General features: G+C 44.9%; 1 protein-coding gene across 2 annotated transcripts in view; it reads right to left on the bottom strand.

The window, feature by feature from the left end:
• Positions 1–934: 934 nt before the first annotated feature.
• Positions 935–27,558, bottom strand: part of SLAIN1 (SLAIN motif family member 1) — a 62,297-nt gene continuing 35,673 nt past the window's right edge. The window contains exons 3-8 of one of the 2 annotated variants that reach the window (XM_056109667.1): positions 20,056–20,205; positions 18,903–19,052; positions 16,393–16,743; positions 8,252–8,407; positions 4,642–4,927; positions 935–2,028 (exon numbers count right to left, since the gene is read on the bottom strand). In XM_056109667.1, the coding sequence (XP_055965642.1) occupies positions 1,953–2,028; positions 4,642–4,927; positions 8,252–8,407; positions 16,393–16,743; positions 18,903–19,052; positions 20,056–20,205 (1,169 nt within the window). In that variant the 3' untranslated portion in view covers positions 935–1,952. The remainder of the gene's footprint in view (positions 2,029–4,641; positions 4,928–8,251; positions 8,408–16,392; positions 16,744–18,902; positions 19,053–20,055; positions 20,206–27,558) is intronic. The other variant, XM_056109668.1, reaches the window with a different exon arrangement.

A 27,558-nucleotide genomic window follows, 5' to 3' on the forward strand; every position in this document is an offset into this window, starting at 1 on the left:
CTTGTATCCTCTCTCTCCATAGCTAGAATGTTTCTTTCAAGGGCTAGACGTGCTTTGTTAAGTCTATATACTGATAGCATGGAAAATGAGCTGCATTTAAGTTTGTCAGAACATCAGATCATTTTTAAAATATAGACTAACTTAACACTATGTACTCATGTCGAGAGCACAGCAGTGGGAAAAACAGATGAGGCTACCTAATCCTAGACGTCAGAGCGGTCCTGGCTATTTGCTGGTTAAATGTTTGCACAGGGTGAGTGTCATTTTGTTAAGGGTGATGACAGTAGGTGATTGATAGGATTAAATCAAAGATCTACATATTCTTATCACCTAAGTGCTCCAAAAATTGTCCTTCCTCTTTGATTCCTTCCTCCCCCGGCTCACAACGAACATGTGAGTTCAATGCCAGTCTTTTAATTTTAAATTACACAGAAAGGCACACTAGTTATAAATAGAAATCTCTAATGGCCTTCGGATAAAACTCAACTTTAAAATTTAACATTGACATCTTTGCCTAATCTTTCCACAGTACCTTTCAGGTGAAAAAGTTTTCCAACAAGTATCAAATGTAGACTAAGGACAGTGTTCTGTGATTTTTACGGAGACTCAGAAAGGAATTCAACCCCTTTAAAATATTAAAATTTCCATCAACAGTACTGATTCCAGAATGAACTTTGAGGCAAGAGACTTGGTGACTTCTCGTGGCCTTTTCCACAACGCACCGCGACCTCACTACCAACAGAAACTTCACATTTCTTAAGAGTATTCTAGACAAAGAAATAACTTTTAGAAACTGAATATTTTTGCTCACCCGAGTTAGAAAATAAGATGCCCTACATAAGAACACAGAAAAATGAACCTCCTTTGTAGCTGTGGTGAGACACACACGTGGCATTCATACTGTTTGCGCTGCATGGATGCATGACCTGGGATTGCTGAAATAGTCTTTATTTCTGAACATTCCAAAACAGCAGTGTACACAGTAACAAATATTAAGTCATATCCCATAAGAAAGCATTCGTTAGTGCAAATGGATTTTGTAAAAGGTCTATCAAAAAGATTTATTTGCTTTAAAATGCATTCATTTCCAGAAGCATTGTTAATAAAACATTACAGTTTCATCCTCTGTAATAAAGTATTAAAAACCAATGGTGGTCCAGTAGTAATCATCGCAGGTACTGAGTTCATTGAGCCTGTGATGCCACTGTAAAATATGAAACCCAGGTATGACAATAAATTAATAATGAAAATGACGAAACTTAAAAACTGCTGTCTGGCTATCTCCTGGCAATGCTTCAGATTATGTTGTGCTCTTTCAACATAACATTGTGTCTCTCAAATTGGAATGGTGAATTTTTGTTGATATATCGCTAGAGCTAAAAAAATAGTACCTTACCACAAAAATATTTTTATGGCACAAAATTTAAGGTGTTTCGTCATGGTTCACATAGGTGTAAAAAGAAATAGGCACAAAAAATAAAAATTCCTGTAAACTATAAAAAAGTAAAGTCCAAAGCATGTATCATAGAACCTAGTGGTAGATATGCAGAGTATTAAAATACAGAACATGGAATGTGAAGATGTTTAGAACATGTAAGTACAGTGAACAGGTTTCTTTAAAAAAAAAATCATATGGCAAAGAAAGAATTACTGATACATCTTGATTCTCTCAAAAAAAGTATTCCAGATACGTAGCAGTTCTACAAAAACTTCCTAGATCTAAGTGTCACAATACTGCAATTGTGGGTTTGGAGAATGCTGCAGTACCTCAGGCAAATATTTAAGTGCAATAATTAGTCTCTGGTGATTGGTCCATTGAAAAACAATGCAGTAATGTTAAAATGCAAAAGGGAAAGAATATCCCCGACACCCACTGTTACCCAGCCCGCTAGGTAACACCACCCTCATTTCCACACTTCCTTTCCGCACTCCAAGGGCAGAATAGAACAGCATCAGTAGCAACCATCTCTCCAATTTCCATCCCTCAGAGTGCTGAGCGAAGACAGAGGCTTTGGAGGCTGAAGGAAACTAGAGGGGATGATAAAAGGAAACAGGTCATTAACAGGCTGTTGAGTCCTCACTGCCCCTGGCCTGCCCTGCCCACTCTCCTCTCCAAGAGCACCTGCTGGGTCCCTCCCAGAGCACCCAGGCATCCTCTCAGCACATTCTGCTGAGAGTCTCAGCATCTGCTAGAAACTCAGTTTTCAGACAGTTGTATGGACATTAGTCCTCAGGACACACATCATTCCAGGCAGGATATATGTGCATGTACAAGCAGACTTGCATCAGGAGTGAAAAGCAGCCAACAGTGTTAATAAGCAAAGACTACTTTGAAAGAAAGAAAACAACCTAACTGAAAAATGACCCAGGTACATGAATTGGGCAACTTCACTGAGTGCAAAGGTGGCAAGTTCAACACGAATCAGTTTTGCCCCGACAAGCAGTTGCCTGTCCTACTGGTAAAGAATGTTAAAAGAATGATGATTGCTGGTGTTTGCCTCTAGTTAGGGAAACAGACCCCCTATTATGTTCTGGCAGTGACAACTTTTGTAGATTAACATGGAGACATGTATCCAAAAGATTAATGGATGATTCACAATAACCCATACACAGTAAATGTGCAACGTTATTCAATCTTAAGTACAGTGCAGCTCTGCATTTACGGGGGTGGGGGAGGTGGGGGGTGGGGGGAAATGGGGCAGGGTGGTAAGGTGAAATTTATTGAACAAACACACATCACAATAATTTTCCATCTGGGGAGAAAGGTTATAAGCTAGTCTTTATTTACTTTGTGTTCCTCAGCAGCTTCTGAGAATTTATTATTTTTTTTATCTGAACACCTATTCTAATCAGAAAGCAGGAAAGCACCCCTACTTATACACGTAGATGCAGAGAGAAAGAAAATTAACTATTCCCACTTTCAAACTTTTCCCAAGGCTCTCTTCAGCTCCTCCTTCATATCTTAATTTCTTCTGAGTTACGTGCACTTACTATCTTCATTTTCTCTTTTTCTAAGCTTTCGTCAACACACATTTACACTTTTTCTTTTTTTAAATAGTCATAAGCTACTCCAAACTTCTGATGAGTACATATTATGCTAAAAATGCTACCTGCTGGGGCCAGAGAACTAGCAGAGGCAGGACTCTTGCCTTTCCAATCCTGGCTGGGTCCCAAAGTGGCATCACATATGGTCCTAAGAGCACCATCAGGAGAGATCCCTGATTGCAGAGCCAATTGTAAGCCCTGAGCACAGCCGCATGTGGCCCCAAAACAAAAATATAAAAATAAATAAAATGTTACCTTGAAGAAATCTGGACTTTTGGAGGGAAAAAAAATGTCACCTAAACTTAACATAACTAATAAAGCCTCCAACTAAATGTCACAAGGTGCTTTTCCTATGTGAGTGGAACATGCATGTGTGTACATACACATTCAAAACAGTTTTTGCTCATTTTGCTTATTATTATTGTTTTTAATAACCAACATCAAATTTCAAAATGTGCTTGTTGAAGAGGCAGACTGGGGCCTGGGAGGGAACATGGACCACTGCTGGAGGGAAATGAACACTGGTGGTGGGATTGGTGCTAGAACACTGTTCTCCTAAAACGCCTATGAATAACTATGTAAATCACAATCTAATATTAATGTCTAATATTTTTCATTTTAAATTTTTTAAGAGAAAAAACTTAAAAATATGACTGATTCAACCAATACTTGTAAACCTATCCTGTGCTATGCATAGTTCTCGGTATGAGGGACATATATTAACTCCCCAGCCTATCCACAAGGAGTTTACATCTTAATAAGGTAAATCAGACCATACATTAATTAGCATCCAGCTAGCCAGCTACCCATCCATCTATCCACCAATACTTCCATTATCCGTCCATCTACCCACTCACCCGCACATCCATATATCCATCCACCAACACCCACCCTACATCCACCCAGTCACCTACCCACCCATCCATTCACCCATTCACCCACCCACACATCCATCCATCCTCCAACACCCATTCATCTATCCACCCATGCACCCTTCCCTCTCACTCATCCAACCACCTCGTACCCACCCATTCATCCATCCACCCATCCCACGCTCCCATCAATCCACCTCTTCTTTCCTCCATCCATCCAACCCTCCATTCTATCATTCATATATCCACCCATCCATCCCTTCCATCAATCCACCCTTCCCTCCATCTATCCATCCACCCAACCATCCATCCACCCATCCATCCAGTCTGTCAGATGGTGATCCATGAGATTGTGGAGATGGGAAAGGGGGAGCTGAAGGGAGCCCCACCTGTCGCAGGAGCTGCAGCTTTGGCCGGAGATTTGATCTCAGCCAACCCAAGTATAAGAGGGGGCAGAGAGGCAAATCACTTGAGAAAAGGGAACCCTCAAAGCCTTGGTTAGCTAAATTAAAGCCAAAACAGATGAGATCAAAGAAAGGTGGTGCTGACCACACGATGGGTACCCATGGCCTACCAACAGAAGACCAGCTGCCAAGCTGCCTGTGCTGGGAAGGGGGACCTGGGACCTAAAGTTGGCCTGAGCCAAAGGAAAACTGAGGTTGGTGATTCTGGGAGCTGAGAGGGATTTGTGGGGAGTGAGGGGAAGGAGGGGGGGCCTTCTCACCTTCTCACAGGCTGTGCAATTTTGCTTCGAGGCAGGTTACTTCCATTTATTGCCAAAGAGGGTCTGGGAAGCGAGCTGCGGGGCCCGATCCCAGAGGACGCGGCTTTGCTGGGGGCAGGGATGCCCGTGGATGGGTAGAGCTGCAGGCCACTGTTGGACGAGGGCAAGCTGTTGCTGCCCTGCACCGTGGGGCTCACATAGGCTGTGGCTTTCAGGGGCTGCCGGGCCGATACCGGGAAGTGCCCCACGCTGTGGATCCGGTGCTGCAGCTGCCCTGGGGATGGAACTAGAGGAGAAAGGGACATGAGAAAGGGGGGGGAGGAAGAGAGAGAGGAGAGGAGGGAGGGATGGCAGGCAGGAGAGAGAGAGAGAGAGAGAGAGAGAGAGAGAGAGAGGATGTCAGACACGGCACTTTCTGCTGAGCTAAAGAGATAGAGGCCACCCTAACCATGCAATGGAGGAGGTGGTATCAGATCCCCAGATCCCAGACATCCACTTTTGGCCAGCATTTGGCCCCAGGCAAATTCTCATCCTTGACTGGAATTCTTCTGTGCACCAGCAATATTTTCGGGGTGCCTGACTCGACTTGGGAGCCAGTTCCCAGAGCTGCCTCCTGTCTTTCTGCTCACAAACCTGTCTCAGAGTTTTCCTGGGGCAGCCGCTTGTTTGCTGGCCCTCAGGCCACTGGGCCCTTTCAGCTGTGGTAAGCACGCCTTTACGGAAAATAGAACTGGGGCCAACAATGGACAGGGAAGATGAGGGTGGCATGGGTGGGCTGGAAAGATGCGGTTTCAGAGGGCTGATGGGATATCAGCCAATCAGTCTGACCAATCACTCTGGCATCAAACTGGACAATGGTGCCTGGCACCCACTTGCCAAGTGCCAGCAAGGGTTATCTCCCCCATCACGGGGCAGAAAACTCTGAACAGGGGCCCTCTCTGCGTACCAAAGCTTCATCTCCCAAAAACGCCTCACGCCTGGCATAGAGCTTCCAGGCACACAGGTAACCAAGGACAGAAACTTGGGAGCCTCACGAATCTTTCTTCCAGGACATCAAAGATTATTCCGTGCAGTTCATAGTAAGAGGAAAAGTGGCTGTTTTCTGCTTACCACCAACCCAGGCCTTCAACTGGCGCATGGAACTCATCCCCATTTACTTATTCACGGAAACTCAGCCCCTGGCTCCTGGTTGCATCTGACGGGCTCTAATCCATCACTGGCATTATTCCATGGCTCCAATGAGCTCGCTCAGAGCATCTTCCAAGTTGCTTCCTGTATCACTTTATGAACTCGCAGCAATTTTTAGCAGAAAACTGGCTATTCTCTGAAGTGTGCAGCTCCTTCTTTCTTGCATTTCCTGTATTTTTCTCAAATTATCTTTTTAATCCTTCCTGAACTAATCGCTACTAATGATTTTCTTCACAATTATCATACCTCTGGTGCCATCAAAACAGTTAATTTCCCCGTTCTACACTCACACCACTAACTTTTGTGATCAGGTTCAGAATGGACTATCAACCTCAGTGAAATTTCATCAGGAAGCATTTGATCTATTGTCTGAATCTCCTTAACTAAAAGTAGCTCGGTTTCCCACCATTAGCGGAATTCATAGATTCTCTTTTCTGCCTTTCCACAACTTAATTCCAGTATCAGCAGATCAAGGCCTACAATACAACCCTGTGTGTGTGTGTGTGTGTGTGTGTGTGTGTGTGTGTGTATCTTATTTACTCAAATCTTTACTGAGAGCTCCTTACGTGCCAGACCCCTAGAACAGAAAGATAAGTAAAACTCAGGTCTAAAGCCAGAGGGAACAATGGACATCTTATATGGAAGAGACATAGCTGGGTATAGGAAGTTAACAGATAAGCACCAAACTCCATACCAGGAGCACCTATGAGAGTCATCAAAGGAGCTTTTCAAAGGGTCTGGTATTTGGGTGAATTACAAAGCTAAGCAGGAGTATATATGACGAAGAAGGAGGCGGGTGAATGAGGAAGAGGAAGAAGAATCTTTCCATCTCTATTCCTTTCCTTCCATGCCCTTGGACTAGACAGTTTCCCAGCCTCTCTGGACTCATTGGTGGGAGAAAGAGCTCAACAGACTGGCACACATGCTCTGTGGACAGCAGGCCAGCAAACTATGCCGGGCACTACACGGTCCCCTGAGCACTGCAGGGAGAGGCACCTAAAAACCCAGCAGCTAAAACAGGTTCTTCATTTTTAAAACAGGACCACCCGAAACTAGCTGGTCAGGCTGCCGTCAAAACAGAGTCAAAAAACGAATACAATCCAGTCAGTCCAATGCTTCTGCTGGGAAAAAAATGCCATTCTGCCCCGAAGAATTTAGGCAAAAGAACAAAAGCCAATCATGTGTTGGGGAAATGCCACTTGCACCCCAAAATTAGAGCTAAGAAAAAGGGAATCAAACTAGCCACCAAGCATTGGGCTGATGCTGCTGGTATCCCAGGTCTGGGCAGGTCAGTATTGGGCCTGACCCTTGGAGGCCTGGAGTCTGCTCCCTGGGAAGCATCAGCTTTACTTCAGATACATCAACAGTGTAAGACTGGGCGGCCATGGATGGGAAAGCCCACTCAAAAGGATTAGAAGAACCCAGGTTGAACAGCCACTGAGCTCATCCAGTGCCAGTGCTGGGTGAGGTGCAGAGAAGAGTAGACTGTATGGGACGGGGGAACTGAGGCTGACAGAACCCACGTTAGCACTAAAAAGGGAGCAGGGGAAATGAATAAAACCCAAAGCAACAGGTAAACAGTACAAGTATGTTCTCTTCAGAACAAAGGTACCAAATAAATAGCAATGAAGAGACTGAACTGCCAAGAAAACATCTTTGTCTGCTGAGTGGGCAAATTAACCTCCACGTAGAATTTCTCCTGCTTCCCTCAAAGACAGATGATTACATTGAATTTACTAATTGGGTTTGTTGGTTTGTTTTTTTAGCTTGAAGGCCACACCTGGCAATGCTCAGGGCTTACTCCTGACTCTGAGGTCAGGAATTACTCCAGTAAGGGCTTGGGAGACCATTTGGAATGCTGAAGATTGAATCCAGGTCAGCTGCATGTAAGGAAAGCGCCCTACCTGCTTTATTCTTGCTCTGGCCGCTAATTCACTAATTCCTGATGGGTTCACTGTCACTGTCACTGTCCTCCCGTTATTCATCGATTTGCTCGAGTGGGCCCAGTAAAGTCTCCATTGTGACATTTGTTACTGTGTTTGGCATATCGAATACAGCACGGGAAGCTTGCCAGGCTTTGCCGTGCGGGCGAGATATTCTCGGTAGCTTGCTGGGCTCTCCGAGGGGCGGAGGAATCGAACTTGGGTTGGCCATGTTGGCTGCGTGCAAGGCAAATTCCCTACCACTGTGCTATCGCTCCAGCCCTCCTGATTGGTTATAGAGGCACAAGTGAAAAATAGCTCACGATTATGATGAAATTAAACAGATGCCATCAAGAGAAACTTTTTGTTACGTTATTGGGGGCGAAGATAGGGGGTGGGGGGAGGAAGGGATGAACAGTGAGATATTTTCCCTAATCCTGTTACAATGGACTAAAATCGAACCAAAAAAAAAAAAAAAAAGCAAAAACGGTCATGCTTACTACAAGACTGTATCCTTGAAATTCCGTTTCCAGCTCCGTGCAAACTGGAGTCGAAACTCTGACTATTTCGCACGGTGACTGGAGAAGTGACGCTGCTGCTGACAGTGGTGGTGCTGGGCATGCGGGCAAGGTTGGGCATGCTTCTCCGGAGCTTGTCTAGATGAGAAGAGAATAGGACTGTGTTAGAATCCATGCAGCTGAGAGCCATCAAAACACTCATTTTCAAAAACAAACAACCCCGCACACAAATGAATCTTGGAACCAAGCGGCTTTTGGCAGAAATGCCTCTGGACTTTGCAATAGGCCACCTTCTCCTAGCCACTGCAGATGGGAGTGGATGCTGTCCCTTTGCCTATTCCCTGGGGATCCCAGTGGCCACCATCTTCCAGAATTCATTGGAAAATCCAGGTACGGGCCAGCAGTGATGACAGATGCCGGGTTCACAGGACAGGGGAGAAGCCAGTCCTTCTCCTCCCCCGCTCCAACAGGACTCTGAGATGCTGCCCATGAAAGCCCCCAACCTCCGACCCAGCTATACTTATTAAGCTCCTTAACGACCATGATCCCAGAGACACACAAATGAATCTCGGAACCAAGCGGCTCTTGGCAGAAATCTCTCCAGACCTAATTATTAAAATTTTAGAATTCCAAGATCACATGACTATAAGAGTGGCCGCGTGACATCATAAACTATTCATAATCAACAACAGAAAACAATTTGTCTAATGCTGCCTTTTCGGCAGGTCTGAGTGTTGGGGGAAAACTGAAAATAATAATGGTGGAACTGGTGTCGGGATACTGAATGTGATCAAAATAGAGAGGGAGCAATGTGGAAATTATCTGCCACACAGGCAGGGGTAGGAGTGGGATGGGGTTATACTGGGGTTTTTGGTGGTGGAACAGGTGCACTGGTGAAGGTATGGGTGTTTGATCATTGTACAACTGAGACTCAAACACGAAAGCTTTGTAACTGTTCTCATGGTGAGTCAATAAATAAAAAAAAAAGCAAACAACCCTATTTGGTTCAATAACAGTAACCGCATGCATTACATAAAAGTAACGTCCTGTGGATAACACTTAACATCTAACAGATTCCACTAAGCAGACTTCAAAGAAAACACATTTCTAGAAAAAGAGAAATCAGTGAATTGATTTGTCATTCATGTCTATATAGCAAGTGAATGGAATTATATCAAAGGTCGTAAATACAGGCATGTGAAAAGACATGGGAAAACATTAGACACTTTTACAAATTAATAATGATTTTAAAAGACCTAGGAGAGTCAAAACCAACATTTATCAAAATGGAAGTAATGGAGGTGGACCAGGAATGACCTGGCACCTGAGTTGTGCAGGAGGATGAGAGCGGCTTGGAATGCCTTCAAGAACATCAAATAAATAGCTAAGAGGACGAAGAAACTCCAGCTCCAGGCACATATCTTCAATTCCACTGTTCTTCCTGCATTAACATGGCACCTCAGAGACCTGGACCCTACAAAAACAGGATGAGAACGCTATTCGGGTCTCCCAAAGAGGAATCGAAAGAGCTAATGCTTGGAGCATCATGCTTCACTCAAATGAGAGAAAGAATCCGGAGTTCCGACCTCCGTCGATGATCAAGAATCAGGGATGCTGTCTCGCTTGCAAAGGTGTCGAAAATCAGATGGGCTGGACACGTAATGAGATTTGGAGATGACTGCTGGACAGAGCCATTACTGACTTGATTCCACGGGACGTCAAAAGATTGCATGGCCGCCCACCTATGAGATGGTCAGACTTCTTCATCAAGACCCTGAACGATCATTTTGAGGCTCTTTGTGTTCCTAGAACGAGCAGATGCCATTGGGCTACACTAGCGTGCAACAGGGACGAATGGAGACGTTACTGGCACCCGCTCAAGCAAATTGATGAGTAACAGGATATCAAGTGTTCAAGTGATCAAAATGGAGAAAATTACTCAAACTCTAACATTGTGTTTTGAGCTATTCATCGCCCCATTACTGAGCTGATGCCCAACAAAGCAGACGTGTGTGAAAATTGTTTGCATTTCATTTCATTTCATTTCATCATCCTGTTAATCGTCGATTGCCTAGAGCAGGCCCCAGTAACGTCTCTTTCATCCTAGCCCTGAGATTATATTCACGGCTCTTTAGGAGAATGAGACCCATCGTTATTACTGGTATTTGGCATATTTGGTATGCCACGGGGAGTTTGCCAGACTCTGCCCTGTGGGCAGGCTACATTCGATAGCCTGCAAGTTTGTCCAAAGTAGGAATGAGATAATAAGATGTCATAAAAAAAAGTTTTGAAAAGATGTCGTGCGGCCGCGAATGCGGCCGCGCGGTTCCGGGATCTGCATTTTATAGTCTCTGAGTCTTGGCCGCTGATGGGATTACACGGCGCCAGGGGGCCAGGTGGTGGGTGTGACCCCCGCCTGCTGGAATTTGGAGGATCTGGATGGAAGATGCTCGACTCCAATCCGAGTAGGCTTGGAGGTCTCAGCCCCGGAACCCGCGTGGCTTTGTCCCTCTGCCAGTACCTTCATGTGTGCGGAGAGTGGTCTCAGCATGGTGGTGGCTGGTCCTGAAGGTCTTCGGCTGCTGTAGCCCGGGTCGGGGCGGGGAGGAAAGCTCAACCCGCTCCCCTCCAAGGGGTCCCGGCAAGGGACACCCAGGCTCGGGGGCAAAAGACTGCAGCGTTCTCCGGGATCTGCATTTTTATAGTCTCTTGTTTGCATCTGCATGGATAAGGCTGGAGGCTGAAAGCCCTGGCAGAGGCCTCCGGCTCCTTCTCCGCATAGCGAGGAGGACCATGAACCACCAGAGGGCAGCAGAGCCCGGCAGAGACCTGGGCATGGCTGAGATTTGGAATCTGCCACAAGGCTGTGGCAAGGGCCAGGCTGTGACATGATCTTTCTCCCCTCATTGACACAAATGGCACTCCAAGAGCTAAGGTTCACAGAAATCGGGTCACTCCAGCTTCGAAAACAAAGACTCTATCTGGTAATTCAGCCCCAACCAGATCTATTTCTCACTCTGCTTCACGGCCAGGTGTCACACTGATTCCCAGATTGCAGCCCAGAAGATGACCTCACATCACCAGAGGTCTGGAGAACCTCCTCCCTCACGTGCCCTGAGCCCCCCAAACCCTGTAAAGGCTGCCTGGCCCGTACCCACTGATTTTTCTGTCGCCAAATCAGCTGGATCTCATTAAGGCTCACCCACATTTTCTTAAAGCTTCATCCCAGCTAGTCCCTCCAACCCATTTTCCAAAGACAATTTAACATCACAATAGCTGGCATGAAAATATGTCTCTTGTCAATCCAAGGTGATGTTATTTTGACGGTGTATTGTTTTTGTTGTGCACTCTGTCACTAGTTTGCAACATAAAAACACCTCTCTACTTGAACTTGACGACTGTGTGTCTCCAGGATTCTCCTCAGCCACCAGTCCGGAAGTGCCAGTGACTTCTCCCCAACAGAATTACCCCTCTACCCGACCCCTCTACCCATCCATTTCCCTCAAGTTAAATACCTGAGTTGTCACTGAATCCAGGAGGCTTGCCCATTGCCTGTTCATTTGCTTCAGTTAGCTGCATTCCACAGGTGACTGAAACCATTTTGGTAACTGTGTCACTGCCTTACATATTTCACTTAACTTAATTACCTCAAGTTCTGTTTTGTCCCAAAGGGAACAATTTCATCTTTGGGAAGATGGGCCACACCTGCAAATGCTCAGGGCTTACTCCTGGCTCTGCGCTCAGGGAAAACTCCTGGCGGTGCTAAGGGGACCACATGGTCCCTGGCGGAGACTGAACTCAGGTCAGCTTGCAAAGCAAGTGCCCCCATCCATGTTATTCTCTTTTAGGTCCTTAAGAATGTCTTCTATAAGACTTGCCCTGCAAACCATTATCCAATCAAACCATTATCCAAGCCACTTTAGAGCTGGCTGTGTGGCTACTGTTTATTCCTATTTATTCTATATTATAGTATAACATTGGTTTGTCCTTTCTGCTTTGCCACAGGAAACTTTGGTTTACTGGGTTACTCCCATCACAGTGCTCTGTAACCTCTTTCTTTGTGTTCTGCTTCCCCAACTGTCAATCACTTTTATCTCCTAATCAGACTGTTAACTTGTAAATATTGCTTTTCTCTTCTCCTGAAGTGCTTTGCATAGTTAATTCAGAGCAATGTCCTTTTTGTATAGGCACAAGAAGACAGTTAATGCTATGCTTTTGTAACTTGGGAGTTAACTCCAAATGATATTCACTCTTGGACATCTGTTCTCTCCACTTAAGCCTTACTCCTGGCTCTGCGCGGAGCAAAGCAGGGTCCCGATGAGAGACTGGATGGACCCAGGGCAAGCTGTGAACTACCCTGGCATCAAAATGGGTCAGGCCAAAGGATCATAATACTTAACTATAAGAGCATGGTCATGGACAAATTCTGTCATGATCCAAAAAAGTAACAACTAGACTAGGACCCTCCTACGGTTATGAAAGATTAATCTGACCTAAGCACTGTAGTCTGAGATCTATATCGAGATGTTCCCAGGAGAGCCACGCTACAAGCTTAATGTAGCTCTTACTGTGTCCATACAAAATAACTAATATTGAAAAGTAGAATTAAGATGTTAAGTTATTGGACTAAGAAGAGGAGAAACACCCCTAGGTGGTATTTACACCCTTGACCCTGATTGGATCAGGAAGGGCTTTGATATGTTGATTCTGCTACCCCAATGCAGGGGAGTTGGGGAGAGACCAAGGCTACCAGATGGAGTGGGGAGAGATGAGTGGGAGAGACAGGAGGAGACGGGAATGAGGGGCAGTGTGAGACTAGAATGAGGGGCTTAGGGATATTAGAACAAGCGCGAGGGGAGAAAGGAATAAACAGCAACTGATCACCAATGAGCCTGGGCCCTCGTTTCTTCCTTCGTCCACCCATGGCATCAGCTCTCCCCGGTGGGAGAGAGACCCGAGACCACTGAATATAAGCAGCGAGAAAGAGCCGCTGGGGTTTTCTAGTCATGTGGTGATTACAAACTTTATCATAAGTATTATCAATTTCAATTTTTTAATTAAATAAGCATATACCCTGCAATAAACATTTTATTCATTCGCATATAATATATATATATATTATATATATATATATATATATATATATGGTTTGGGGGGCTACACCTAACTGTACTCGGGGCTAAGTGCTGGTTCTATGCTCAGGAATCACTGGCACTCAGGCGACCATATGGGATGCTTGGGATCAAACCTGGGCTGGCTGTGTGCAGGAGTCCTACCCGTTGTACTATCTTTCTGGCCCTCCACAGGTCTATCTTTAAACCTCAACCATATGTGTCCAAAGGCTTCCACCTACTTTAAGTGCATGGGGAAAAGGGATATAGAAGGGGCCACTACAACAAAGATTGTTGCAAATGATCACTTGAATAGGAACTGCATTCTGAAAGTAGATAAAGGAACAAACATGATGACCTCTCAGTATCTGTGTTGCAAACCATAATGCCCAAAAGGAGAGAAAGGGAGGAAGGGAGGGAGGGAGAAGAGAAAGAGAGAGACAGAGACACATACAGAGAAGAAGAGTGCCTGCCACAGAGGCAGGCTGGGGGTGAGGGGTGGCAGGAGGGAAACTGGGGTCTTTGGTGATGGGAAATATACATGGGTGGAGGAATGGGTGTTAGAACATTTTATAACTCAAGCCCCATCATAAATAGCTTTGTAACTGTGTATCTCCTGGTGAGTCCAAAAAATAAATAAAAATGAAAAATAAAATTAAGAATGGCAGCTAACAAATAGAAAATATATGATATCATTGAGAAAAAAGAAACTAAAATGAAGGCTTTCTAGCTAATGACACCACTGGGTGAGGATGGGCCATGCTCAGTTCCCCACCAACCTGCTGCGGGCAGCCTCCTCATCAACATAGGGCAAGGGGAGGCCTCCTGACCCCATAAACTGTAAGGTCACATGCCTGAATGTCAGGGTTGAGAAAAAGTTAGCATCTATAGAAGTATCCTGAATGTAAGCAAAAGTTCACTGAAAATCAGTTGCCTAATGATCCACGGTGCTCTGGTAGCATTTTCTGTGTGGAGAACAGTCATCCCCTGAATATCACAGTCACTATGCACCCCATGAGCTAATAAGTCTCCTACCTGCAGAGGAACCCAGGTGTGCAGGACCCAGGGCTGAGATCTCCAAGGTTTCTCAGATCAAGACTGGGCCTACTCCGCCCAGATCCCCATCTTCCAGTAGCTAAGCATTACACCCACCAACTGCCCCCAGCGCTGTGCAATCCCATCAATAGCCAAGACCCAGAGACTATAAAACCAAACTCCCAGAAGTGCATGGCTGCGACCTCTTATTGTCTACTTCTCGCTTTAGGAAAACCCAGCAGGCTACCGAGAGTACCCTGCCCACATGGCAGAGGCTGGCAAACTCTCTCTGGAGTATCTGATATGCCAAAACCCAGTAACAATGATGGGTCTCATTCCCCTGACCCTGAAAGCGTCTCCAATGTGGCACTTGCTAAAATGGAGATGTTACTGGTGCCTGCTCAAGGGAATCAATCAACAACGGGATGACAGTGACACTGACAGTGACCTGTAAATTATTCCAAACAAGTCCCTTTTAATTCTGTCATTCCATCAGATGTCCCAAGAAATTTTGAGAACCATTTCTTATAAACCAAGGCAGCTGTAGGAGCTGTGAAGCAGTATATATGTGTACATACACACAGGCACATGGACACACACACACACACACACACACACACTTCTCACTTATTTAAATATTTGGGGGGTTTAGGCCACACTCAACTGTGTTCAGAGGGCTAGGGGTGGTCCTCAAGTGTGTAACAGGGAACCCTCTGTGGTGGGGATTGACCGAAGAGGTGAGAGTCAGTCATGTGCAAGTCCACTCCATCTAAGGCAGAACAATGGTCCCACCGACAATGCAGACACTCCACACGGCAAGCATCTGCTTGGCAACTAGGATATGATATTCTAGAATGCGTAAAGAAAAGAAAAGAATAAGGCTTAGAGGCACGATGCTAAACCAGCACCCAGAATACAAGGTCTCCCTGATAAGATGAGCTATTTTCTTTTCACTTTGAAATCTGAAAGAGAAATTGTAACTAGAAAACGAAGTGTTTTCAAATGCTCTATTGGCCTGAATTGCTTTAAGGACAAGAAGGGAAAGAAACAGAGAAACTAAAAATAAGTTAGCAGGGAATTACAAACACAATTTGTATGTGGTTGGGCAATGTTTTTAAATAACCTTGTTTGATCACTTCTGGGCACAACTTAGAGAAACAGCACTCCATCATAATTAGAAGCTACAGCTCTAAAAATATGGTTGGTTTCTCCCTATTACATGCTGTTTGCATGACCACATTAATACAAATATATACCAGGATTTGCGTATCGCATATAGTTTGATAGTTCTTGGTAGTTCAGTATTTTAACTTCAAAGAGTAGAGAAGGAAAGCAAATGATAAATAGGGAGGCTGGGGCCAGGGGTGGGAGGAAGAAAAGATGAACAAAAGCCATAACCCTACCCATCGTGTTGACATCAGGGCAAACAAGTCTCCTGAACCACACCAAATTGCAGCCTTCACATCCCTGCTGCCACATGGTTTTCAACTGCAGATGGCAGGAAACATGAGGCAAAGATACATCCAAGCTTCCTCCAAATGTGGATGTATTAAGTGGCACTGCCTTCAAGCATGGTTACCCAAGCTTCCCAACCACCCCTCGGGGAACACAGAGGAAGCCCCTGAAGGTCAGGAAGGATAAGTAGAGAGGTGGCTCATGGCCTGATTACCTGGTGCTCTGCTAGGAGCTCAACTCGCCTGACCTGTCCTTCGGCCCCACAGCTACAACAGGGAGGTGCCCTGAACCCGTAATATTCACTCTGGGCTCACCAGGCCACTGAGTTTTCTCAGAGTTCAAGTATATAGAACTGGGGTTAGAGAGATGCCAGTTAGCACAAACTGAAATTTCAACCAGACTGCTAAGGCCTGGAAAATGTACTGTAAATCCCAGGTACATTGACCAGTTATGTGTTTTTTGACCTTTGAACCATCTCACAGTGACAGACACATCACCTACCAAGGAAGTACAACGACTTACCTGCACTAGTCCTATTTGGTTGCTGATCTGGAGTTTGGGCTTGAGGTGAGTAATACTGCTGTTGCTGCTGCTGCTGGTAACTGCTGGAAGGGAAATACTGGGAACTGGGGCTCCTTCGACAGTCCCGGATGCTGGAGAAAGTCTGGGAATGGGGGATTCCTCTTTGGAAAGTTGCACACCTGGGAAGGCGAGGCTGGGGTGGTGGCAAATGATCAAATTCTTCCTCATCCTCCAGGCTAAAGCGATCAAATTCTTGATCACTGCAAGTCCCCTTCTTTCCCGAATTCAAGGACACACTGGAACTGTGTCTTGACACTGATGCTGACGTAGAAGCATAATCTTGCCTGAGACCTACAAACATAATAGGAAATTGTTACCTCATGGCGCATGTGAACAAGGTAAAAAAGTTAAGTTCATGGTAATCAAAAATCTGCAAAAAAATAAAAAACTGGTTTGGAAGAAATTATTCAAATTGAAATCCACAGTTTTGTTTTAATTCTCAAAAAATCAGATAGATTTATCTTCTAAACAAGTAAAATGTAAAACAACAGTCATTTGAGAATTAATTTGTGAAAGCTTCCCCCTGATTCCACTTAGGATTCTATACAATGCTCTAGGTTACCAACCCATGTCTAGCCACTTGCCCCAAATAATTCCTTTTGAAATCTAGAAAGATACTTGGGAAGATATCTTAGGAAAATCTTTATACTTTGCCAAGTTAGTCGACTGAGACAATCAATCCTCTGCCCAACCAAGAGCTCCTCTCCCCAGCCCAACTTTGAAAAACCAAACAGAAGTTTAAAATCTAGAGTACAAGATGTTGGGTAACATTGCTTTGTCCTTCTACAAGAAGCTTAGGTTTATCTGGTTACACCCATCAATCTGGTTACACTCATCACAGTGCTCCTGAGGCACTTCCACCACATTGTGTTTATCTGTAAACAGTCTTTTACAGCCACCGCTGCTGTGGGGTGCCGTGCCCCTTTTGTGTGAGTTTACACACAAGTATTTTTCTAAGAAGGTCATCTCTTTTTTTCACTTGTTACTAATATCTTTTTTTTTTAAGCATACTGACACATCAGTATTTCAGTAGCTTGGGGCTATAGATATAAATTCACATGTAATACTAAGAAATATTTTGGAGATTCCTTGTGCCTTTGTCCAGTGACCTCTGTTACCCGTGGTAATATTTACAAAATTATAGAATAAAATCAGAAGATTGGAAGTGATACAAATTGATCTTATTTAGATCTTCAGTTTTATTCATAAATGAGTGTTAGCATTAAGATCAATATAATTTTATTGTCAAAGGATTTATATATCTACCATTAGTCAAAATACTGAATGCCTCTGAAGCAAGGTATAACAGTACACAGAGGTACTAAACAGTTGCAAACATTTATATTAAATCCCTTGTGTTGGTTGTCATTTTATAACCAACCCACTTCCCATCTGAAAGCCTGTCCCTAATCCCCAGTAACCACTAACCACTAACTTACAAATCTCTTTCTAAAATTTCATCATTCCAGAATGTTTTGATCCAAATGGGATTAGACGGTACACAATCTCTTGGGATCATCTTTATCACTCAGCATAATTTTCTGGAGATGCATCTGAAATGGTATGTGCGTCATTAATTCATTCCTTGCTGATCAATAATACTTCATGGTACAGATATACCACTGCTCGATTAACCATTTGCCCACTAAGCAATGTTTGAGCTAGGTCTGGTTTCTGCTATTACAAAGCCCCTAGGAACATTCATCCATGGTCTTTGTGTATGAACAAAAATGTCCATTCACCTGGGATTAAGCATAAATGCAATTTGCAGTCCTTGCAGAAATTTCAAATTTAGATTTTTTTTCTTTTTAGGTTATACCCAGCAATGCTCAGGGATTACTCCTAGTTCTGCACTCAGGAATTACTCTTGGTTGTACTCAGAGGACCCAAGGATGCCGGGAATAGAACCCGGATCGGCTGGGTGCAAGGCAAACGCCCTACCCGCTGTACTATTGCTTCAGCTCCCTCAAATTTAGATTTTTTTTTAAAGACTGACAACCCGTGTCCATAGTGGCTACAACAGCAATGCCCCTATGAAGGTGTTTTTATCAGAATTAAGTCCTAATCCCTTACAGTGCTCACAAGAATGTGAGAAGCATTTACATTAACCAACTCCAAGGTAGGCTAGTACATGAGAGAAAATCCAATTACTTGCACCTTCCCTGGGGAAGAATTCCCGAAAGTCTACCTGACCACTGAAACAGCTCATGTGGAAGCATTTAGTTTATTTTATTTCTTATGTAATGTTTAAAAAAAGTGGCCAAGGTTGATATAATTCTAGATTTAAAAGCTATTCGATAACAAAGTTGCAATATTAATATCAATAGATCTAGAAAATAAATTTATGTGAACATTGTGAACATTGTGAACATATGTGAACATCAGATGACTTATAGTCATCTGATGGCAGAGTTGGTGAGTCCTTATCTAAGAATTTAAAAAGAACATACTTTCTTCCTGCAGACGTGCCATGATCTGTACGTCAGTGAGGTCCTGTAGCTTATAACCCATGGAGATCGAGTCATCCTCCAATTCGGAAGTGCTCAGCTCACTGTCGATTGATGACTGGGGACTGAGGGGGGACCCCCTGGAGGTATAACCTTGAAAGCAAAGAAAGACACTTATTAGCTCACAGCACTAATACGTCTCCATGGTTTGCAACACAAGCATCGGCACTAGTGAGCAGTTTCCTCCTTTTATCGTCATGCCACTCAAGCAACAACCATCTCTGGAATTTGTTCTTCTCCATTCCCAGACCCGAAAATTAACCTACCAAGTTGAGGGCAGGAGGGAAAAACCTGCAAACAACACATACTCATGGACACTGGCAATGCACAGATCGTCTTGCACCTGGGTAGCTGCTCATTAAATATTTACACATTAAAATTTCATCTGGTACATTTAAAAAAAAAAACACATGGAGGCTGGTGCTGCTGTGCTCATGAAGCCTCATGCATGGTTATGTACCACTCAAGCCACAGGTGGGACGTGCCAGCACCGATGTACTTAACAGGTACAGACAGCACTGCTAGATGTGGCTAAGAATAGTCCCTTATGAGATGCACAAACTCATATGCAAACTCATATGTATAAAAAAAAAGTGTAGAGTAGACACAGGGGACTTGTAGTCACCTGAAGGTGGAGAAGCCGTGGCTGGTGAGGCAAGGAAGAGAGGACCCCAGGGGCAAAATCATAGCAGGAGGAAACCAATCTCCAGCTAGGCACAAAAATGGTGAGATCTCTGTCTCTTAAGTGAAGCATAGAGAAACAAGACTCTAAGGCCTTATCATCATGGGAACGGCCAGCACTGTCTTGGACACTTGATTCTAAAAGTCGCTGAGGCCTTGGGACCTTGTCTCTCCGTGTAGCCAGACTGCCTACTCACCACGGCTGTGCTCGAGTTTTATGTTTTACAGCTGGAGCTGAGAAACAAATGAAAGCCATTGGCCTCTTTCACGGGTAGTGCAAAAGGCTGATACCCCATCCAACTTTTCAATGCAAGCCGGACATGTAAGTTTGCTTTTCAATGCAAGACGGACATGTAAGTTTGCTTTAGCGAGAGAAAGGCAAGGCAAAGCATTAGCCAAGAGGTTGAAATATTACCTGTTCGTTCAGGTGTTAGTATTGCTTTATTTGAAGTTTTAGAGAAGCTGGAAGTATTAATGCCATTGCTATAAGGGCTGAGTCTTGCAACAGGACTATAGGGAAAAGCCAGGGAGACATTTGAAGAGAAGAGACTCCGCCATCGGTTAGCTGTCGTAGAGGCAAAAACAAACAGCAGCAGTTAGCAAACAGGAAGCAGAGGATGACTTGCCACAAGGAGAGGGAAGCCATTAAAAAAAAAAAGAGAGAGAGAGACAAAAGGAAAATCTCAAAAGAGTATCTTGACTCCCATTAATCAAAGAGAACAAGTTAAAAACACATTTTGTGACTTAGTTGTGAGTCAGTCTTATCTATATCTCCGTGAAGAGAAAAGAAAACCAGGGCCAGGCATGTGCCAGCCCTGGGTCCCTTGCCTCAGCACCACACACCAGCCCCGTCACCACTGTCCAAGGTCCCCAGCATCATTTCAGAAAACAAACCACTCTCCCCTCCTGGTTAAAGCCAGTATGACTTCAGAGTCATGGAACTTTGCTTGCTATAACTACATTAGAGATGTTTTGTTTCTGCACAAAGATTTTAGAGTTTTGTATCACAAGATCAAAATTTAAAAAAAAAAAAAAAGAAAAATGTTATCTTTTGGAGCTGTGGGAAATGTTCTCATTAATAACTATTCACTACAGTACTATATTTTTCTCTCTTTGGTCCTATATTTTTTCCCTTTCCATAGTCCTCTACTTTGTCCCTTTCAACTTTCTTAGCATAAAATGTGGGGCAAGACAATTTTAGCTCTGGAAAGACTGGACAGGGATTAAGACTCTTGCCTTGCATGATGCCCCTCCTAGTTCAAATTCCAACACAGCATATGGTTTCCTGAGCACCACCAGGAATGAGCCCTAAGCAGAGCCAAGTATGACCCAACACCCATGTACCCCCCACCTCCTGCCCAAAAATTTTCTCTAAAAACTTTAAATGCAAAAATATTTCTGAATTATAAAATAAAATTAAAATGAATCTGTGTATCTAAGTAGCCTTGAGGTAAGGCCTTGAGTTAGTTTTGGTACAAAGCATATAGGGAAATGATCAACAAAATCACAGAAGGGAACTTCAAGCAAAAAAAAAAAAGAAAAGAAAAAAGGTAGCAATAGATGGCAGGTATAGAAGTAACTACTGATGAAGAATTTCTTTTACAAATTTTCTGCACCGAAACATATTATTTACAGGACAGAACTCATGTAACTTACCCCCCCCCCCCACTCCCCTACACACACAAACCTTTGGCTATATTCTTTTTAAAAGTTTTTACTGAATTAAAAATGTTAATTTAAAATTTTTTAATTTTTTATTGAATCACCATGAGATATACAGTTACAAAGTTGTTCATGATTGTGTTTCAGTCATACAATGTTCTAATTCCCATCTCTTCACCAATGTACATTTCTGGCTACCAATGTCCCCAGTTTTCCTCATGTAACAGTTAAAGGTTAAGATTAGACATATTAAGGGTAAGAGATAGAGTGGATAGGACACTTGCCTTGCATGAGGCTGAACTGGGTTTGATCCCCGGGATCCCATATGATCCCTCAGCACCACCAAAAGTAATTCCTGAGTCCACAGAGCCAGGAGTAAACCCTGAACATTGCTGGATGTGACCCAAAATGTCAAAAATAAAAAAAAACAAAAATAAAATGAGCAGAAGGGTAAAAACAACAGCTGGGGGCGGGGGGTGTCAGGTGGAGAAGAACTGGAGTGCTGAGGCCCTTGCTGAATGGAAAGGTTTGTGGAAAGGCCCATCTGTATCCTGACTGCAGCAAGCACCTGGAGCTGAGGACCTCCCATTCCCAAAAGACACAGTTCTCTGGATCCCTGCACGGGGGAAACTACTAGGCACTGGCACCATTCTCACAACGGCAGTGTTTCAGCATCCACACCATTTCCAGAGGGGGCACAGTCTCTAAATCTAGTTCCCGAGCCCTGGACCCTCTCCTACCAAGCTGCCTGCCTCACCACCAGTCATGTGACTTCCTGTGATGTTCACTGTGGTTCCGTACCTCCTCCTCTCACTCTATGCCACCCCTGAGGGAGACCTGGCTGCCTGGCACCCCCGACCCCAGCTCCCTCTTTTACAGCTTTTAAATCTGTAAGCCCATCCCCAAGTACACTAGGGGTTCAGATGTAACACACATACACACACACACACACACACACACACACACACACACAGAGTTGATCTCTGCTCTCGTGGGGCGCGTTGTCAGTTATCTTTTACTCAGCATCTCATTAAAAAAAGATCTGTATCGGAGAAAGAAAAAAAAGAAATCAATCGTCCTTTGTGAATGCTAACTTGCATCACAGATGATGTTATTTTATACCAGTTTGATCCCTTGCCAGGCAAATTACAGTGGCTGCATGTTCTCACCCGCAGATGCAGGCGCCAGAGCGAACAGTAAACAGCACTCACCACGCCAGCCCCTCAGCACAACAAGGCCACAGTGACTGTGGCTGTGACAGCAGGGTCCCCACCAAGAGCACAATTAGCATCTATCTCCAGAGAGAATGCGCCACATTGTCCTTGGCACCTAGGAGGCTTTGAGGCGCGGGAGCGGGGGGACAGATAACAAAACAAGGCTGCTGTGCTGGGGTCTGCAGGCAGGAGGTGGGGAAGCCGCACATCAAGCCACTCTCTACAGAGCCACTCTCCACCGTGCTGCTGAGGAATAGAAAAAACTTCCAACAGGAAAACCATTCTTGTAGAGAATAAGAAAAATGGTGTGAGCTATTTACAGGGTGATTTGATCTTTTTTCAGTACATTCATTTAACTGGGCTTTTTAAATTCAAAGGCCATAAAATTCTTTGAGAGGCTCAATGCTAATCAAAAGAGAAACCGGGATAGAGCAAGACCGCTTAAGTGAAGGAAAAGATGGGAGTAAGTTTCTGAGCAAGTAAGAGTTCCTACCACGTCCATCATTTCCAAATGACTGCATGATACAGGGTCAGCATGGAAATAGGGGGAGTGAGGTGGGAGGGAAATTCCTGGTACAGTACGTCAGAAGGGCCCAGGATAGGTACAGGAACCCTCTCACACCTCCTTCTCTTCCCCAAGTCCTTTGTCTCACCCTCCTGCACGCCTTAAACCCAATGCAAAGCGTACCCACTCACTCGGCCCTAGTAAAAGCTTTACAAAAGGTGTTTCCTCACATTTCCGAGGCATCCTATTAGAGAGACCTCACATCAGTTTCCTCTCCCTTCCCTTTCCCAAGTTCCTACTGACTACCACTTTGTCTCTGGTCCTTTCCATCCTGAGCCCTGAGGACAGGAGCCTGGGTGCACCATGACACAAGTTCTCAGAGTTGGGAGTTGGCACCGTGGACTGTTTGTTTTGGGTTTCTTTGTTTGGCTCCAGTCCTTAAAATGGCATCGAGCTGGGCCCCCACACAGAGGCGCATTGATTAAACTACCACGTTGGCTGGGTCTTTGGTCCTGGGGCTCTTGATGCTGCCCAATGAGCCTTCCCTGCGTGCTCTGCATCGTCCTCTAGCTTCCATCAGCTGGAGAAGCCCCCTTGCACCAGACTATTGCTCTGCTCTGCAGTGAACTTCCAGCCACCAAGACTGCACGCCTGTACCAAATAAATACTCACCCAAGCAACGCGGTCACCCTGTGGGCCTGAGCCCACTAACGCAGGGCTGTGGCTTCTGTCACATGCTAGAGCCCAAAGGAGCCCATTGGTACCCAGACTCCCTGCACACAGCTCATGCCAAGCCTCGTGTTTCTCAATGTCCTTTGCATTCCTGTACTGCTACTGATTCAGTTTTTGACTTTGTCTTTGTTTATTGAGCATTTCCTATCAAAAATGAATGCTGTTATAGGCCAATCCCCTCATCATTTTGCAAAACAAACAAACAAACAAACAAAAATCCGAATTTAAGAGTGCCCCATGAGAGAGAAGAAAAGCTCCTGCCATTGAGGCAGGCTAGGGGGGTGAGGGGTGGGAGGTGATGGGAAGGAAGCTAGGGACACTTGTGCTGGGAAATGTACACTGCTGGAGGGATGGGTGTTGGAACACTGTATGACTGAAACCTAATCATGAACAGCTTTGCAATGGTCCACCTCACAGTGATTCAATAAAAAAAAAAATTTTAAGTGCCTCATGGGCTAGTTTGTTTTGAGGCCACACCTGGAAGTGCTCAGCACTCCCTCCTGGTTTTCTGCTCAAGCATCACTCCTGTGGGGCTCAAAGAACCAAACGGGGTGTCAGGGACTAAACCTGGGCTGGCCACATGCGAGGCGAATGCCCTATCCTCTGTTCTCTCTGGTTCTGAGGGCTATTATTATTATTTTTTATATGTCTTTAAAGTTACCTGCCTAAAAAAAAAAATCAACTAGCAGAGAAATACATGGGCTAAGGGGTTTGCCTTACACACAGTCAGTGCTGGTTCAGTTCAGTCTGAACACCTCAAAGAAGGACCCTTGAGCACACAGCTAGAAGTAAGCCCTGAGCACATCTTGGGTGTGCCCCCAAAACGCAACAAAAAAATTGTGATCTCTTCCTGCAGCTTTTTTGTGCATCAGTAGCCACGTACGACCCATCACTAACAAAGCAACCCTCCTCTAAACTCAATTTGGCAACCACACCAGTAATGATACCTAAGAAGACACAAAGGACAGGTGGCAGGATGGGGCTGGAGAACTGAATTTCTTTAACTCTCCACACTAAAAATGGAGAGAGAACAATAAAGCTTTCCAAATCAGCAAGCTTCCTCTCCACTTTGGTTGCCTCTCCCGAGACTCACATAAATACAGCAAACATTCAAATTCTTGTTGACTGTGTCCCGGCACAACATCCAAATCGAATTTCAGAAAATAGTCTGACTCAATTCACATGGAAAGAAACCAATGAAGCATCTAATGAAAATCTTTATGCTAACTCTCAAAAGATAAGTACTGTATCCCACAATGAGAATGGGAAAATAAAGTGAGACGGTGCCATTATCTGGAGACAGACCTGTCCCCGCACTTTGCTCTCACTACAGGAGCACCCAACTCCATACCTCAGGCGATGCCGGGCACAGAGGAAGCACTCAATAAGCACTGAAGGTAGCGGACTTCTTGGAGCGGTCACTCAGCTAAGTGACAAAGCTTAACCCTAAGTCAGTTTTTATCTTGAACACTGCAAAGGTTCCCTTCATTTTCCACAGCTGGAACAATGGGAGGAGGCAGTAATGACAAAGGGCACAACTGGGGCACTTTCTGTTTCTTCTCTTACAGAAGGTAGAACTGAAGGGAGCAGAATTAAAATAAAAATTGATTTTTATTCTGAAAGTGACTGCAGGTCAAATAAGATTGGGGTCTTCAGTCTAGGCATTTCAGACCAGAAAATAAATGAGGAAATATAGGAGCACTTGGTTAATATTTCCTAATAACTGCTGAGCTGCTGAAACTGATTTGTGTGAACCTCCCATTTTCCAGTTAAATGATGGGTTAACTGAGCCTTGAACATAAAACGAGGGGGCAGAGAGATAGCTCAGCAGGTACAGTGTTTGCCTTGAACACTACTGACCTGGTTCTATACCTGGCACTATGTGTGGGCTCCAGAACCGACCAGAAGTGATCCCTGAGCACAGAGCCCAGAGTACGCTCCTGAGCACAGACATATGCAGTGCCCTCAAACAAACAAAGATTAAATAGAGAGATGTGGCTGTCCAGAATGAGGGAGTGAGTCCCGTCAACAGTGTGCTGAGGCCAAAAAGACAAAAACTTCCTCAAATTCTTGGAATTTTTTTCCTTTGTTTTTTGGGTCACACCCAGTGATGCACAGGGGCTATTCCTGGGTCATGCACTCAGGAATTACTCCTGGTGGTGATCGGGGGACCATATGGGATGCTGGGAATCAAACCTGGGTCAGCCGCGTGCAAGGCAAATGCCCTACCCGCTGTGCTATCGCTCCAGGCCCGCTTCCTCAAATTCTTGAAAAGCTACCTTTTTTTCAAACTGAAAAATCAGGGTCCAAGAGACAGGGCAGAGTTAAGGCCTGTGGGGTGCATACGGTCAACCCTGGCGCGATCCCCAGCACAGCTCCTGGTTCCCTGAGCACCATGTGATACCGCCAGGTGTCCTTGGCATCTCATTCTCAGGCCCCACATTAAGCTATCAGATTGGTGGGCTGAAAAAGTCACCCGTGAGGGGTCCGGGCATCCCGAGTACCCTTTGGGAGCCCTTCTATGCTCAAGTAGCCGAAAACCATTTGCAAAGCAGCCGAAAGTGCGTCTGATGACACTTCTGTAAGCCACGCCAGAGCTACTGGGAGTTGGGTGAAGAAGAGCTGGAAGGAAGCTCGTACCCGAATGCAGCCAGCCACAGTGTACGCACTCTGGTCCCCCCCCCCCCCCCCGCACTCCCAATTCATACACTGAAATGCTCAGTATCAATACCAAGGTGATGGTTGTACAAGTGGGGGGCCCTTTGGGAAGTACAACCTCATTAGTGGGGCTGATATTCCATAAAGAGGCCCCAGGGAGCTCCCAGTGCTTCAGTCACCTAAGGGGATAACAGGAAGTCTGGGACATAAACCAAAGGTTCTTTCCTGCCCAACGCAGCACCCCAATCTCAATCACAGGTTTTCCAGTCTCAAGGACTAAGACACATAAGTACCTGCTCCTTGCACACTAAGCATGTAGCCCTTTGCTTGAGCACTCTGAGGCACTGCAAGGGCTGAGTGAGTGCCTAACTTTTTTCACTTCCCCTGTCGTCTTATTTATCTGTTGTCACTGTTGCTGCTGGTTTTTTTAGGGCCACACTGACTTACTCCGGGCTCTGTGCTTAGGACTCACACCTGGTGGTGCTGGGGAAAACTTTACAGGGTACCAGGAATAGGACCCAGGATGGCTGCATGTCAGACAAGGGCCTTCCCGCTGTACCTCTCTCCAGCCCTGTTCTCCTTCCTGATCCACAGTCAGTTGAGAGGCTCAAGTGCAGCTTGCAGAGACTGTTGGTGACTTCCTGCATGCTTTTTGCCCTGCTTCCCATCACACAGGTGATTCCGAAGCACAGCTCAGAATCTCTCAGAGGGGCAGAAGATCCTGGCACCGTGTGGCAATGAAGTCTCTCACTGCTTCCTTTCAGTCTTTAAGAAAACCAGTAAGATTGTACTCAGAACTTGAGGGGCCAGAGCGATAGCATAGCGGGTAGGGCGTTTGCCTTACACGCGGCCAACCTGGGTTCAATTCCCGGCATCCCATATAGTCCCCCAAGCACTGCCAGGAGTAATTCCTGAGTGCAGAGCCAGGAATAACCCCTGAGCATCGCTGGGTGTGATCCAAAAAGCAAAAAAAAAAAAAAAGAACTTGTTTGACTAAAATTCACAGAACTACTCCTTTAGGAGGCGTTTCTGTATCCTCCCTCACTCAGTCTTTTCACAGCTACCCAAATAAATATTCTCTTTCATCATTCTAACCCAGAATCTGCCCCAAGGAGCAGGCCAGTAGCATGTAAATATATGAATGTTT

This window comes from Sorex fumeus, unplaced genomic scaffold (assembly GCF_029834395.1).
Source record: "Sorex fumeus unplaced genomic scaffold, SorFum_2.1 ptg000008l, whole genome shotgun sequence".
NCBI lineage: Eukaryota > Metazoa > Chordata > Mammalia > Eulipotyphla > Soricidae > Sorex > Sorex fumeus.